The sequence below is a fragment of the Protopterus annectens genome, chromosome 7.part0 (genome assembly GCF_019279795.1).
Source record: "Protopterus annectens isolate FY-2018-M chromosome 7.part0, PAN1.0, whole genome shotgun sequence".
Taxonomy (NCBI): domain Eukaryota; kingdom Metazoa; phylum Chordata; order Ceratodontiformes; family Protopteridae; genus Protopterus; species Protopterus annectens.
The window spans coordinates 334525696-334540902 of record NC_056739.1 but is presented as its reverse complement, the minus strand read 5'-3'; the positions used below and the strand labels follow the sequence as shown (position 1 = coordinate 334540902).

The 15207-nt window shown below is 37.7% G+C and overlaps 1 protein-coding gene across 1 annotated transcript in view; it reads left to right on the top strand.

Moving 5' to 3' along the window:
* The window catches only part of ALX3 (ALX homeobox 3), a 176898-nt gene that overhangs the window by 141262 nt on the left and 20429 nt on the right, over positions 1-15207 (top strand). The window contains exon 2 of the mRNA XM_044076907.1: positions 8716-9029. Coding sequence (XP_043932842.1) covers positions 8716-9029 — 314 coding nt within the window. The remainder of the gene's footprint in view (positions 1-8715; positions 9030-15207) is intronic.

Sequence of the window (15207 nt, the reverse complement as noted above, 5' to 3'; positions counted from 1 at the left end):
GACACTATTACTACTTAAGTGGAAAAAGGAACTGTACCTTTAGAATAACAGATCCACTTAGCAGTGACCTTCCTGGTATTTTTTTTAATCCTAATGTGGGCAGAACAATGGTGCACTGATTCCTACTCTTGCCTCATAGTGGCTCGCTCTCTATTTTAGCTCCCAGATGAGTTCCCTTCTGTGTAGAGTCTACACGTCCTTCCTTAGTACGTACGTGTTTTCACTGAGTGAAGCATTTTCTTCCCACAGCACAAATACATGCCATAGATGAAAAAGCAATTTACTGATTTACCTATAGGTGTGCAGGTTGCATGCATATGCCTTCATGTGTGTGTCCACATGCATGCATGTGTTTCCAATATTAATCTGACATCCTAAGATTCATTTCTCAGCCTTGTACCCGCTAAGTACCAAGATAGTCTGCAGCTCCATCATGACTCTGAATTGGTCATTGTTTTAACCTACTAAGAACTTCTCCCAAGATTAGTAACCGAGTGCTTGACAAATGTTAATTCTGTTAAGTACTGCTCCACCCATACCAATGAATATTGCATACCGTAAACAATTTACAGTCCAGAACTGATTCAATGTGTCTTTACTTATTATGAGTGCTGAAAAAATGGTGCGATAATCTCATGTAAACATGGATATTTGCACATAATTTTCTGGTGCATACAAACTGAAGAAGTTAATTTCAGCTGTAGTTTCTCAGGAAGAATTTATGGGCCCACAAGTAATTTTTCTGGTTCATAAGATAATCTGGTTTATTAATAAAAGAAAACTAAGGCTTGCTGAAAAACAACTGAACTCTGTCCACTGGTTATATTCAATATCTCTGTAATTGTGGACTGTAGAAGTGGCTGTACTAAACATTCAGGACACTTGCAATATGTCCTTTAAGACTACTGGCACTTTAGGGCATCGTTTTCATAATCACAATACCATTAAGCTGGAAGGGAAACACTCAATGAAATCACTTCAGATTTTCTCACATATCGGCTAAGGCTTTACTATCCACTGTACTCTGTGCAGTGAATGATATAATTCTGATAATTACAAATGGAATAAAGCCTGCAGTTTTCCCACTGGCAGATTTAGCTATAGTTGTATATGTTTCACTCAGACTAAGTTAGTGTGTATTTAATGCAGAACAGTTTCTGTTTGTGTTTATTTACCAAGATAGTGGACTCTTCCCAGATGGACCCACTTCATCCACAGCCCAGCAATTACAGTGGTCTAAGTAAAAATTAATTTAATATATAGAGATATTAACAGATAATGTATGCTAAGAGAATGGAGTACGTAGACATCTAGAATGTAAAACTTAAAACTCTGAATTTTAGCTATGTACATAAATGGGTCAATATAAACAGTTAAATGTCATTATTAAAAACATTACACACATGCACATTATTTACATATTTACAAAGTATGACCTTGTGGTTTTATTATATGCAGCATTTGTTCAGGATTCTTTGAGATAACTACATGTCACAGTTGCTAGTCAAAGGTTTAGAAAAAAAATAAGGAAGACCTTTGCAAAGCACAGCACAAAGCTAGTGTTTATTGTCTGGTTAGTTAAGTTATAGGTGGTCATATTAAAGGTAATTAAGTTCTAGAGGGTAAAGTGGAAATGAGTATGGTAAGGTTGGTTAAGTTAGGGGATACGATGGAAGTGGTTATTTTAAGGTTAGTTAAGTTATGGGAGGGGAACAGTGGATGTGGTTATTGTAAGATTAGTTAAGTTAGGGGGTACAATGGAAGTGGTTATTTTAAGGTTAGTTACGTTATTGGACGGGTACAGTGGAAGTGGTTATTGTAAGGTTAGTTAAGTAGGGGATACAATGGAAGTGGTTATTTTAAGGTTAGTTAAGTTATGTGAGGAGTACAGTGGAAGTGGTTATTGTAAGGTTAGTTAAGTTAGGAGGTACAATGGAAGTGGTTATTTTAAGGTTAGTTAAGTTATGGGAGGGGAACAGTGGATGTGGTTATTGTAAGATTAGTTAAGTTAGGGGGTACAATGGAAGTGGTTATTTTAAGGTTAGTTACGTTATTGGACGGGTACAGTGGAAGTGGTTATTGTAAGGTTAGTTAAGTAGGGCGCACAATGGAAGTGGTTATTTTAAGGTTAGTTAAGTTATGGGAGGGGAACAGTGGATGTGGTTATTGTAAGATTAGTTAAGTTAGGGGGTACAATGGAAGTGGTTATTTTAAGGTTAGTTACGTTATTGGACGGGTACAGTGGAAGTGGTTATTGTAAGGTTAGTTAAGTAGGGGGCACAATGGAAGTGGTTATTTTAAGGTTAGTTAAGTTATGTGAGGAGTACAGTGGAAGTGGTTATTGTAAGGTTAGTTAAGTTAGGAGGTACAATGGAAGTGGTTATTTTAAGGTTAGTTAAGTTATGAGAGGGGTACAGTGGAAGTGGTTATTCTAATGTTAGTTGAGTTGTGTTACAGGAGTATCTGAAGAAGGATCAGGAGGCACTCTTATGAAGGTCGCTTTATAAACTTGTTAAACTGTAATGTGTTGCAGATTTTACTTTGTGTGAATCCAATAAATTAGGGCCTAGGACAGAAAAGACATGGTCTGTAGAAGACAGGTCATTTTAGGGTCTAGTTAATAAAGGGCCTGGGAATGAAGCTGATATGTGGTCTACTTGATTGCCAGCCTGTGGCTTTAATGAGGAGTAATGTCATTATATAAGATTTTGTAGATGAAGCAGTGGAGAAGATATGCACTTTCTTTTATTGACAGTCAGTTCACCCACTGTACAGAAATGCAATGGTGCTCAGTTTTATGAGAAAGCAGAAGGAAGCAGCATATCTTATTGGAGTGTATTTGGATATCTTTGAGATTTTTGTTGGAGACATAGACAAGCAGTATAAGGGCATATTCTAATTTGGACTTTAGGATGCTTTTGCCTATAGAGTATCTCACTGATGGTTTAAGGAGGTAAGTCATTTTACCGCATCCAAAAAGGGTAGCATTGGTTTTAGCTTTTATATTGGTTATGTATAGTGACATATTTAAACTTGTCAAGTGTGACACCAAGGAATTTAAAGGAGGGAGCTTGTTCTATAATTTGATCATGGTAAGTTATTGGACTAGGTAGAGATAGTAGGCTGTTACATCTGGGGTGTTGCAAACATTACTTTGGTCTTTTCAGCATTCCTTGTCTGTTGCTTGTGGAGTAGCCAGGGACGTGGTTTATAGAGAATGAACAGGCAATTACATAGAATTATTTAGTAGTTTGAACCAGACTTATGGAAAAATAGGTTGTCTATATGGAACAGTAAAGTGTGAGAGTTTAAGGTCAGTCACTACTGACAGATGAACAGAAGAGTTAAGACTCAGTCATGTGGAATTGCTGCACCGATTGGATGGAGAAGTAAAATAGTTCTTGCATTTTCACTGAAAATGTTCTGTTTATAAGGTAATTGGAGAACTATTCTAAGGTGCATACATCAAAAATGGAATATGTTAGTGAGGTAATGAGCAGTTTATAAAAGAGAGAATCAAAAGCTTTGGCAAATTCAACAATCCTAACTGAGAGTATTAAAGGCTTTGGCAAATTCAACAATCCTAACTGAGAGTATTAAAGGCTTTGGCAAATTCAACAATCCTAAATGAGAGTATTAAAGGCTTTGGCAAATTCAACAATCCTGAGAGTATTAAAGGCTTTGGCAAATTCATCAATCCTAACTGAGAGTATTAAAGGCTTTGGCAAATTCAACAATCCTAACTGAGAGTATTAAAGGCTTTGGCAAATTCAACAATCCTAAATGAGAGTATTAAAGGCTTTGGCAAATTCAACAATACTAACTGAGAGTATTAAAGGCTTTGGCAAATTCAACAATCCTAACTGAGAGTATTAAAGGCTTTGGCAAATTCAACAATCCTAACTGAGAGTATTAAAGGCTTTGGCAAATTCAACAATCCTAACTGAGAGTATTAAAGGCTTTGGCAAACTCAACAAACAGGGTACCTGTAAGTTAGCCCTTGTTTATACTGGTGAGCACTTTATCTGTGAGAGTGTATAGGACTGTTTAGGTACTTCTGCCTTTTATGAATATACATTGGCATGGCAAACATACATTCAATTGATAAATGAGCTGGTTGTACCAACATCTTCATGTGACTTGCCCAGGTGAGGTAGAAGAGAAATAATTTAGTAGTTAGGTGAAGTAACTGCTAGCCCCTTTGACATTGAAATCACTTACTTGTTACTGAAAAATAGTATCATTCCAAGCAAAATAGTCAGCTTAGTTCAAACAAATATACTGCAGAACAAAGTTGGGATAATGGCCTGTTCTAAGCCAGAAACACAGAGGGGCAGGAGATCTACTTCTTAATTAATGTTAAAAACTGGACACATTAATTGCAGCTGTCTTATCAAAATACAAATACTCCAGTGCATACTTTGTAAATAGCTTATGTGTAAATTGTTCTGTAAAGAAGTATCATCTACATTTAAGTATTTTAGTTCAAACTTTGAAAACAACTCGTGTGCAATTTTATATTGCTCTGTATGCAAACATTATGTAGCATCACATGCGGTAATTATTTATGCCAATAAAATAACCAATCGAGATGACAAAACTATGAAAAAAATGCATTCAAAAGTCCCTCACAGCATTAGCAGATGTGGCAGCCAGTCTCTGATGTGAATGCTACAAACCCAACTGGATCATTCATAAAGTTCCACATATACAGCATATAAGAAGCAGTCAAAGTCTCCTTAGGAAATTCAAATAACTGTTAACTTTTGTTCATGCACCTGCTACATAGATCCATCCACCCATCCACAACTGCCTTTTCCCATTTTTTCACATGGGGCCGAGGTGTCACTTCCACAGTGACAATCATCTAGAGTGAAGGTTTACACCACCAGGTGGCTAGCCCCATTGCAGCTGTTCCTCTGTACCATACACAGTCACACCTATTTCCAATTTAGAGTGGAAAATCCACGTACTGCATGTCTTTGGAATGTGGGAGGATACTGAAGCATTGGGGGAAACCCATGCAAACACAAAGAGGACATGCATAGGTCAATGAAACAAATTACCTGGTAATTCAGTCTTTCCTACTAGTGCTCGAGTATAAAGTGTAAAGGAATTAATGTGCTGTTCACAGCTGGAGGAGTTGCATCTCATGGATCTTGGATTTGTCATAGAAATATCATTGCTGGTGATTATCAATTATAGTGACGGCAAATATTAACAATTATTTGCAGTTTTCACTTTTTTTCCACATTTCTGCAAGAGTGTCATGAAGTCCCCCCACAAGGGACATGCAGGGGAGGGCCCCTGCAAAAAAGGAAATTTTTTTAGTTGGATATACCTACAATTAATTGCTTTAATCCAGTTGTAGTTTCATCTGCATGTAACTTGATGATTCATAATGGAACTCATAGTCCTCTGAAAGGACATCTTTGTTGAAGAAGACAGTAGAAATGTGATCAACCTTTGAGAGCATCATGTATACAAGTAGATATAAAGCATCTCCCAAATGCCCTTTCTTGTTCTTCATTGGAAAAGCTGGCCTTAATGTAAGGCCTATTATTCTAGTTTGACCCTTTATAGCTGCTCCCACCACTACCATGGTTTACAGCATTCCTTACACTGTTCCAGTTCCCATGTATTACAGAGTTTCCTACAAGCAGACATATGCAAGGAATTGATGCTGGCCTTGTAACACTGGCTGTTTTTATGTTTTCTAAATATACTGCATATTGTACAATGTGTAATTCTGCAACAGTAAATGATAAAACTGTACAGAGACTGTAAGTAACTGAGATGGGCTACCACTACAAATCTGGAATAGAACAGAAGGGGCACATATGCTCTATGTTATGCAGTTCAGTACCTCGTCAATATATCCATTTGTTTATTTAGCTATTTGAAATTGAATTGGGTACTACCACTGATCCCGTAGCTCATTTCAGCGTGAGATACTGAGATTACAGTCCCATCAAAGAACAGGCCCAAACACAAGTACCACAAGAACATCACAAGAACAATTTTCAGCATCATATGAACATAAACAGGCAGTATATAAGTAGTAAACTAAGACCACAGCTCATCACAAGTACATTACACACAAATAATGCAGGCTATTTAACACAAGATGATGGATCCTACTATACTGGCTGTCAATTTTTACATCTGTTTGTAGATTACAGGTGACCTTGTAAAAAAGTTACAAAGGTGTGGGTAGACCTCAGTTCTCTTATTTGTCTCAGCAATAAATTCTACAAGATGGGTATAGCTGAGTAGAAGCTGTCTTCTGCAGATTTATAGGTAATATTAGTGGTGCGGAGAAGACAGAGACCTGGGCTGTATTTAAGGTCCAAGGGGTGAGTAAATATAGAGATTAGATAACGCAGAATTAAAAGCGATCTTGAAAGGGGCATGGATGTGGGAGAGGTGGGCATAAATCAACCCATCAGAATCGGTCAGACAAGTAATCATAAAAGTGCACAGGCCACTTCCAGGATTAATATTGTTATGCTACTATACATGAAGATGAGTTTATCGCTGTCTGTCTAGCTGAAATTATGCAGGATGTAACTGCTATAAATAAGCAAGGGGGTGGGAGAAAAACTGAATTGGTGGTTGTATTTTTAGAAGTGGGTGTGAAGGAACATTTGAAATGAAATAGCAACATCAATGCTGAATGAGACTTCCTCAGAGCATAGTTCTGCTCAGAAAATAATGTTTCATCAAACAGAAAGCCAATGTATTTAAAAGATTTTAAGTGCTCAATGACAGAATCATATTAGGACTTACTAGCCAGTGTTGTAGGGCTATGAAACTTCTTATACCCACATAACATACCCTTTGAGACACTGAGGAGTAGGGGGGCAGTGTGAAATGCATTTCTCTAATGTGTGAATAGAAGTTCATAATGTTATCTGCCACTATAGTAGTTGACGGTGCAGATCACAGCAAGCTAACATCCTCCACATAATATACAATGGAAAGTCTGCTAGAGTGTCACCCTACGTCATTTACAATGAGTTAAAACAGGAGGCTGCCAAGCACAGAACTTTGGGGTACATGAGATGTCACCATCCCCAGAGAAGAAAGACTGTCATTGCACTTTAAAGTACCTTGTTATTTAATGTTTATGTCTGCTAGCCTTTCTCAATTTAACTAGCCTCTGTTTTGTAGCCCAGGATAATTAAATGCTTTATTTTTATAAGCATATGCCATGATAATAATCCTTTGATGCACTAACCTCAGAAAAAAATCACAAAATGCTACTTCTGGTAGTTTGCCTTGGACACTTTACACCTATGACTTCAATCTCTTAATTTATTTATCTCGCTACATTGTTACTCCCATAGCAAACCACTGGAAACCTTTGGATATAGCAGAGTGAGGCTTTCAGTATTAGTACGCAATGGGGTTGTATGCTCTAGAAAGTATTAATATCACTGCAGGTTCTGTTCGCTTTTAAACTGGACTTTACATGCTTTTGAGCTGTTCTAGCATGACAGTGTTGATATTTTTGCTAGAATCACAGAAAGTGAAACTACTGTTATGACATGAGTTGTTGATATCTGCATTCTACCCTTCTTAAAGGAAAACACTACCCAACATCTAGAGTGTGCACCTGAGTTTGTAATTGTAACATGACATTTTATGCATCAGAATCACTTGCTTTTTTTTAATTACATTTAAATTTTTTACACCCCAAAATGGTCATCGTGGGGATTGTCATACTGTCACAGATTTGTTTGTTCAGGCCTTATACCTTATTCTGAGACTGGAGTTTGGATACCTATCATATGACACCGCCAATGCATTATAAATGAGGTTTCTCCCTGTTTAGTTACAGTGATAGTCTCGTGAGTCATTAGTCAGTCTTTTTTGATGGACTGTGAACGCAGAGTCTGTTTTTCTTTTTAACTGAATTAGTGAGTTTGGCCTTAATGTAGTCTTGTAAAAATAATTACCTAGTAAAAAGCAGGGTTCTGTTACATATTCACATTTATACTTCTTAAAAATTACAGAATGTGTCTCTTCCATAGTCTTGCTAGGTGCAAAAGGTGTTATCAGTACTCATTCATTGGTTACTGACAATTGTCACCTCAAAGGACTAGTTAGAGCAAATGACACTTGCTTATAATTTTAATACAGTGGTTAAATTTGAAGTTACGTTTATAAAAACAGCACTTCAGTTGTCAAAAATGAGAGCATTTACCACACTGCTTATGTAGTATTAGAATATAACTCCCTGTTCTTCATATAAAGATTTCCACCAACAGCTAAATCTTTGGAAAAGCATTTCATTTTAGATACTTACAGCACTTTACTAACCTCAGCAAGATACAATCTTAGGGTGTTAAATTGTGAGTGGTGACCAATAGTGACAAACTACAGAATCTTTGCTGTCTAGCCTAGGTCAAGCAGGCTGAGGTAAATTTCTTCCTGAAACAATATGAAAGATAAAGGGGAAAAATTATGGGGTCATCATTGTCTGTGACAGAGAAACCAGTGGAAATGAAAAAGTAAGTCACTGAAGAGTGTTAGGACACTAAAGAACATCTAGGTGATATTATAGGAGGAAACTAACTCTGAAATAAGATTAACTACACTAGAGGGTAGAGTTTTCCTTTAATTTTTAGCTGTCAGTATTAAAGTACAATTATTGTACCATTCCGTTATTTGTCGACTTTTTAATTTTGTTTCTTGCTTTTTAAATTACAGCTAATGAAAACACCTCCAAACACATGGGATACTCAATCCTAACCCATGACCATAGGTCACAGCGTGACAATTGTGCCAACATAAAGGACTCGCCATCAGGTTCAAGCAGTTCTCCACAAGGGGAGTTCACTGTTGAGGTGCATGAATCTCCAGAGATACTGAAAAGTAAAAACAAGAAGAGGAGGAACAGAACCACTTTCAGCACCTTCCAGCTGGAAGAACTGGAGAAAGTTTTCCACAAGACCCACTACCCTGATGTATATGCTAGGGAGCAGCTGGCCACGAAGACTGAGCTCACGGAGGCCAGAGTGCAGGTAAGTCATGCAGTGCTTATAATGGGAGCACAGCTGAGACAATTAGTTTTCTCTGATACAGTTCAGCATTTTCTAAAATGATGTGGACAGCCTTAGGTGTGCTTCTAGCTGGACTCAATCAAGTATGTGAATGTTGTTAACATTAACCGTTCTATATTTTTAATGTGAAATCAATATAAACATGAACATAGCAGCCAAAGAATTTATGTATATGACCGGAAATCAACAGGTTAAAAATGAATATTTAGATAAACCTTAATTATTTCAAGAGAGTGAGTAAGTGTGTGTGCGTGTGTGTGTCTGTGAGTGTGCGTGCTCGCATACTCGCACACATATGTCGTGGAAGGAGATGCTCTGCTTCTGAAAACTGCAGGTTGTGTGTGGTGAGGTCAAAATATTTTCTCCTGTCAAGGAGATAGGGACTTGGGATCCCCCCCGATAGTCTCTAAAAACCTTCTACTACTAATTCATAACTACATGGATGAATAGTTAAATTTCATACTTTTATAGATGGAGAACACTATATTTTACCCTTGTGTTAATACTGACATGCACTTCACATGTGTGCAAATGTATAGTATTCCTTAATAGTGTATGGCACCATTTCATGGTAATTGTGAGCCATATTTTATACAAGTGCTGACATATTCACATTCACATTTACACAGAGGGACATTATTGTTTCACTCCTGTGCAATTAATGATCCACATTTCAGAACTATGAGTAACTTAAAAGCAGCATTTCATGTACTTCTATAAAGCCACAGTTATACAAATGTAGACATAATTACAGTTTATTTTATTTTATATGTTTGTTAAACAGGTCAGCTCATTGAACACACGTGGCACTTTTCTGGGGCAATGAGGGAGCCATATCTGATTAAGTGACTTGCTCAGAGGTAACAGTAAGTAACTGGAGGTGAAAGAAGTCAAACCATGTACCCTTAGCTTCAGGAAGTTAATCATCTATTGATCAGAGCCTTAATCCTCTGCATTAACTGCCTGACATTTAGGGGCGGCTCGTGGTATCGGACTGCCGCCCTCCCACCTAGAAAAAAAAAAGAAAAATCTTTAAAACTAAAAAACAAAGCATGAGTCCAGACTGCCTTTATCAGCAGTCCGGATAGAGATAGACAGGTACCCAGCAATCATTGCTGCAAATGCACCCAGGAATCAGTGCGGGGACAACCGCATAGAAGAGGAGGTCCGGGCTGCAGGCAGATCCAATCAGGACTGAGAGATGTGAGCTGCTCTCATGGGACTTTCATTGCACGGGCTCATTCAGTAGGTGTAGCAGGTTTTGGTCGCTGGCTGGATTGCTCCGTGTCGCGGTGTTTTTTGCTGCTTCAGGTCACTGGCTGGATTTAGGTGTTTGGTCGCTGGGTGAGACATACATCAGGTGTGTGTGTGTGTGTGTGTGTCTGTGTGTAAGATGCCCCAGTTACTATATACTGGTGGCTAGAGAGAGTAAATGGTGGTGGATAGAGATACTCAGGCTTGATCCCTGTACCTTGGATGCAGGTGGCAAGGACCTGAATTCCCTATCCACCACCATTTCTAAAAAAAAACTTGCAGATTTTTGCCTTATATTTGTTCTGTTCCTCATAAAATTTATTTGTGGTTTCTGCATCTACATTTTTCCTTGCAAAGTCTGTAGTGTAGTGGTGCACTGGTAGCATTGTTGCCTAACAGCTACAGGTTCTCTGGTTTGATTCTTGGCTAGGATGCCTTCTGTGTGGTGTCTGCATGTTCTCTCATCTTGCAAAGATGTGTCTGGCATTTCTCTCTGCTCTGCTGAAAATTGTCTTTTGTTCCAAGTCAGACTAGTTTCCTGGCTAAATGTTTAAAAAATAACAGGCATTTGAATTTCAGACTTCATATTCTTCAGAAAGTACATGGTAACACAAAATTGTTCTAGCAGTTGTCTAAGTTTATAACATGGATATTTGAAATTTGTCCCTATTTTTGGGACTGTATTCCCCCATTATTGGCTTTGTCCAGGTATTTGTGCTTGAGTTATCTATGGTGAGAACTGTATCCATTGAATGTTTGGGGGCTGTATCCCCCACCCCATTACTGGCTTTGTCCACATATTTTTGGCTAAGAGGTTGAGAGCTATAGTGAGAACTGAATTCACTGAATATGTTTGGAGGCTGTATTCCCCACCATTATTGGCTTTGTTCAGATGTTTTGTGCCAAGAGTTTGACAGCTATGCTGAGAACTGAATTCACTAAATGGTAGCCATTTTAAGTTTGTCTTCCTCTCTTTTACAAAACAGCTGATTTGGCATAGTGGTATGTTTCTCTGACTGTTTTGCACAGGGTCCCCTGGGTTAAAGACATGGCAGTGAAATGTATGGTGGTAACACAGCATTTTATTCTAGCAACTTTCCAACATTATACAAGCAATGTTTAAAATGTGTCCCTGGTTGTCCCCCCCCCCCCCAATAAATTTCGGCTTTTTCCAAATTTCTTGTGCTGCAAAGTTCAGAGATACAACTGCGTGTCGAGTAGATTTTACAAGGAGCTGAGAGCTGCAGAGGAACAAAACTTTAGTGCTGCTTATTCTGAGTCTGCTTGCATTAATAGCACAATAGGTAGTGTACTTGCTTTTGATGCAGAAGGCTGTGGGTTCTACTCCCACAGTAGATGCATTATTGCTGATACTGTACTGTGTTGTAAAGTGGGTGGATGCTGCAGTCCTTTTTGGCAAAGATACCTAGAGTAGTAACTATGAACCTGTTATCAGTTTGCCATACAGTCCCTATTGCGATATTACTAGCTTATTTTTTTTTTAATGCATGCAACATAGGCAATTTATTCCTCAAGGGCAACAGGCACTTTATTTGTAGATGAATAAACAGTGACATATAAAGTTGTTTGCTAGCAGCAACCTCTTCATTGTTACAAATTTCTTTAATGTGGAATTATTTAGATGACTTTTACTACTTCAGAAATTGTGCATATTTACTGATACTGGTGGACTGTAGAAGGTTGAGTAGACTTTTATGATGGAAATGTTCTGAATTGGGTAGTTTTGTCATTGGTGCATGCATTTTGTTTCATTGTTTACTGGAAAAATGTTCAAAACAATAAATTTAAAATGCCGTCTAACAACTGTACTGTATTGTACAAGGAATATAATTTAGTAGAATCAGGAAGGTATATCAAAGAGCACATGTATGTTTCATGTGCAAGGGGCCTATGATTTGAAAACAGCCCAAAGTTAATCTTTATCTGCCACTGGCAAAATATATTTTCTTTGAATGTGGGTTTCAATGCGGTTTCATTGAATGTGCATTTCAAGGGCAGAGAAGTTTTTAATGCTAAGCCTGTTTTCATTGTGAGACTGCATTGCTTTGTTTAGCAGATGTCTTAGTGTTTGTGCTGTAAAATGCAAAATAAAACTTTCAAATGAAATCCAGATCATCATAGAAGTAAAGCAGTATGCACATTAGTGTTTATGGTAAATGGAGTGAAATAGCCAAGTAATGGATCATTGGAATGGCTGCAGGGGGGGGGGCTCCATTCGACCATGATTTTGTGAGGGGGAAGGGCGGCAAACTCAAAGACAGTCCCAGCTGAACTATACCTCCCAACTGTCCAGATTTTCACAGAATGAATAGATTTTTGCTTCTTATTTTTGGTTTGTTCCTCATAATATTTGTGGTTTTCTGGAAAATCATTTAGGAATTAAGTCACTAAATAATGACACTGAGTTTCAGACTTCATAACCTTCAGAAAAATGCATGCTGAAGTAAAACCTGTTCTATCAACTGTCTCAGTTTATACAAGAGCAATTTTTAGTACTGTTTATGTTCCCCCAATAAATTTGGCCTTGTCCAGATTTATTGCGTTAACAGGTTGAGAGGTGCATGCAAATAAATTGCTTTATAGAAGTAGGCATAGCCAAACCTCTCAACTGTCCCCGAATTTGGCTCAAAATGTTGCTCTTCCCCTAATAATCCCTCCGCAAAATAGCACTTTTGGAAGAAAACATGGAGGGTTTACAATTTAGAAATAACTGTAAAAATCAGAATTATAGATTACTTTTATTTCAGAAATGCATGTAGATTCTTTTATCTTGTCAGCTGTTCAAGTTAGCAGTACTATTAAAAAAGTGTCCCTTCTTTGACAGGTTCCCAGCTGTATTGTGTGGCTATTTTATATTTTTGCATCACATTTTTGGTCCATTTTTCATAAATTTGTTTTGGCAAATTAGTGGTAAATCATTAAAGACTGAAGTTAGAAAATAATGACAGACATTTGAGTTTCAGATTTCATATCCTTCAGAAAATTCATACTAATGCAAGACCTACTATTCTATTATCTTTCTAAGTTTATAAGAGCAATATTTAAAAATTGTCCTTATTTTTGGGCCTTTGTCCCACTTCTATGTATGGCTTTGCTCTGAGGGTGAGGTATGACAAATGTGTCAGGGCCATCAGTCAGCCAGAGACATTTCAAATTGTGACATACTTGTTGCACCCCACTCCCCATGTAGTGACACTGGATGTGTCCAAGCAAGGCAAGGAGCAGTTGTGCAGTGTAAATGTGCAGAGTGTCCCCCCCATCCAGGGTAGGCACAAGTACTGCAGTGGCTTTCCATCTGTTCTTGATTTTGCAGAATGGTCTGGTTTCTGTCAAATTTTTGTACTGTTAATTTATGCTTATTACTCAAAGTGCCTGTTGCTCTGTGTTTAAGTAGCAATGCTTTAATAACCATCAGGTAAGCTTGTCTGAGGTCGTAAGATGCAAGTAAGCTTTAATAAGCATATTGTTAAACAATTGCCAACATTGAAAGCCTTTCTGCTGTTGCCATGCAGATAATACTTAACTAGATAATGTATAAGCCTTGGGTATTGAAGGACAGGATTACATTATTTTAAGAAGCTCATTACACTTGTTGGAGACTTCCAGTCATCTCTACAGGCTTTACTGGTAAACTAAACAGAATGCCAATCATGTGTGGTCCATAACTTGTACAGTAATCCTTTAAGCAATGTATCTTGAGCTTATTTGCTTTTCATTTTTTATTTTGATCATGTTTTCCATGAAACAAGTAGATAGTTGTCAGGCAGCAGGTCTTTTTTGGATAAGAAACATTTTTACAAGTGGGGGCATCACAGAGATTGCTACTTTCAGCATGTTACTTGGTACTTTAATAAAGCTGAATATAAATTATAATGCAGTGCAAGGAGAAGCGGTGAGTCGAGTGCTGCATGTTTTTCTTATACTTGATTTTGACTGGCATTCCAGTAATGCATTTAAAAAGTAATTTATTTTTTCATGCCTCACAACCTTTTTGTTTCCATCTAGATATTAAGTAAGCTGTCAAGCAGCCAATGCATTGAAATATTTTTATTCTTTTACACTTCATTTGTCTTGATTGGACTCTCATAATGAGGGTTTGGCACCCAGGGCAGCATATTTAAAGTTTAGTTTTTGTGGTTTTGAGCATAGCTCCTCCCCTTTCTAGTTGTCCGCACCCCTTCCCATTGACCCCACCCATTTGGCTATCTCCTGCAGCCCCCCTTTGATTTGAAGTCACCAGCCGCCACTGCTGACATTCCATGCTTATGTAAATGGAGAACAACATTTCAGACTCTGTACTAACTGCCTGACATTCCATGCTTATGTAAATGGAGTACAACATTTCAGACATCTCAACATCAGATTTCACATCCTGTTTAAATAAACAAATGCATTTTACAAATGTAGAGAGCAGAGTACAACATTTACTACTGCACTGTTTTACAATTACACAGCTGGAAACCTAAAACACAAATCATAGCTCTGTACACAGAAAATAACACAACATATTTATGCAAATGGAAAGTCTTATATAGATTCGAAAAGAAGGGAAAAATGTTATGTATCTGCCATAACAATGGATAAGCAGGTCCGTCCTTGGTAACTGCAGGACTAATGCTGTCAAAAGTTAGTTCAGTAACTAAACATTTGCTCTTTGTAAACACCTTCCACTCCAAGTCTTTTGGTGCGTCATGCAAAGTGGATAAAACCTAAAAACAGACCTCCAGACCAAGTCAGCAAATACAGCAGGAATGTGCTAATAATGGTTCATCGAGTTCTGCACTGGTCATCCCCCAAATATAACATCTATTTAATCCCTCCATTGCACAACATCGCTTTCCCAAACAATGGAAAGAGGCTATCA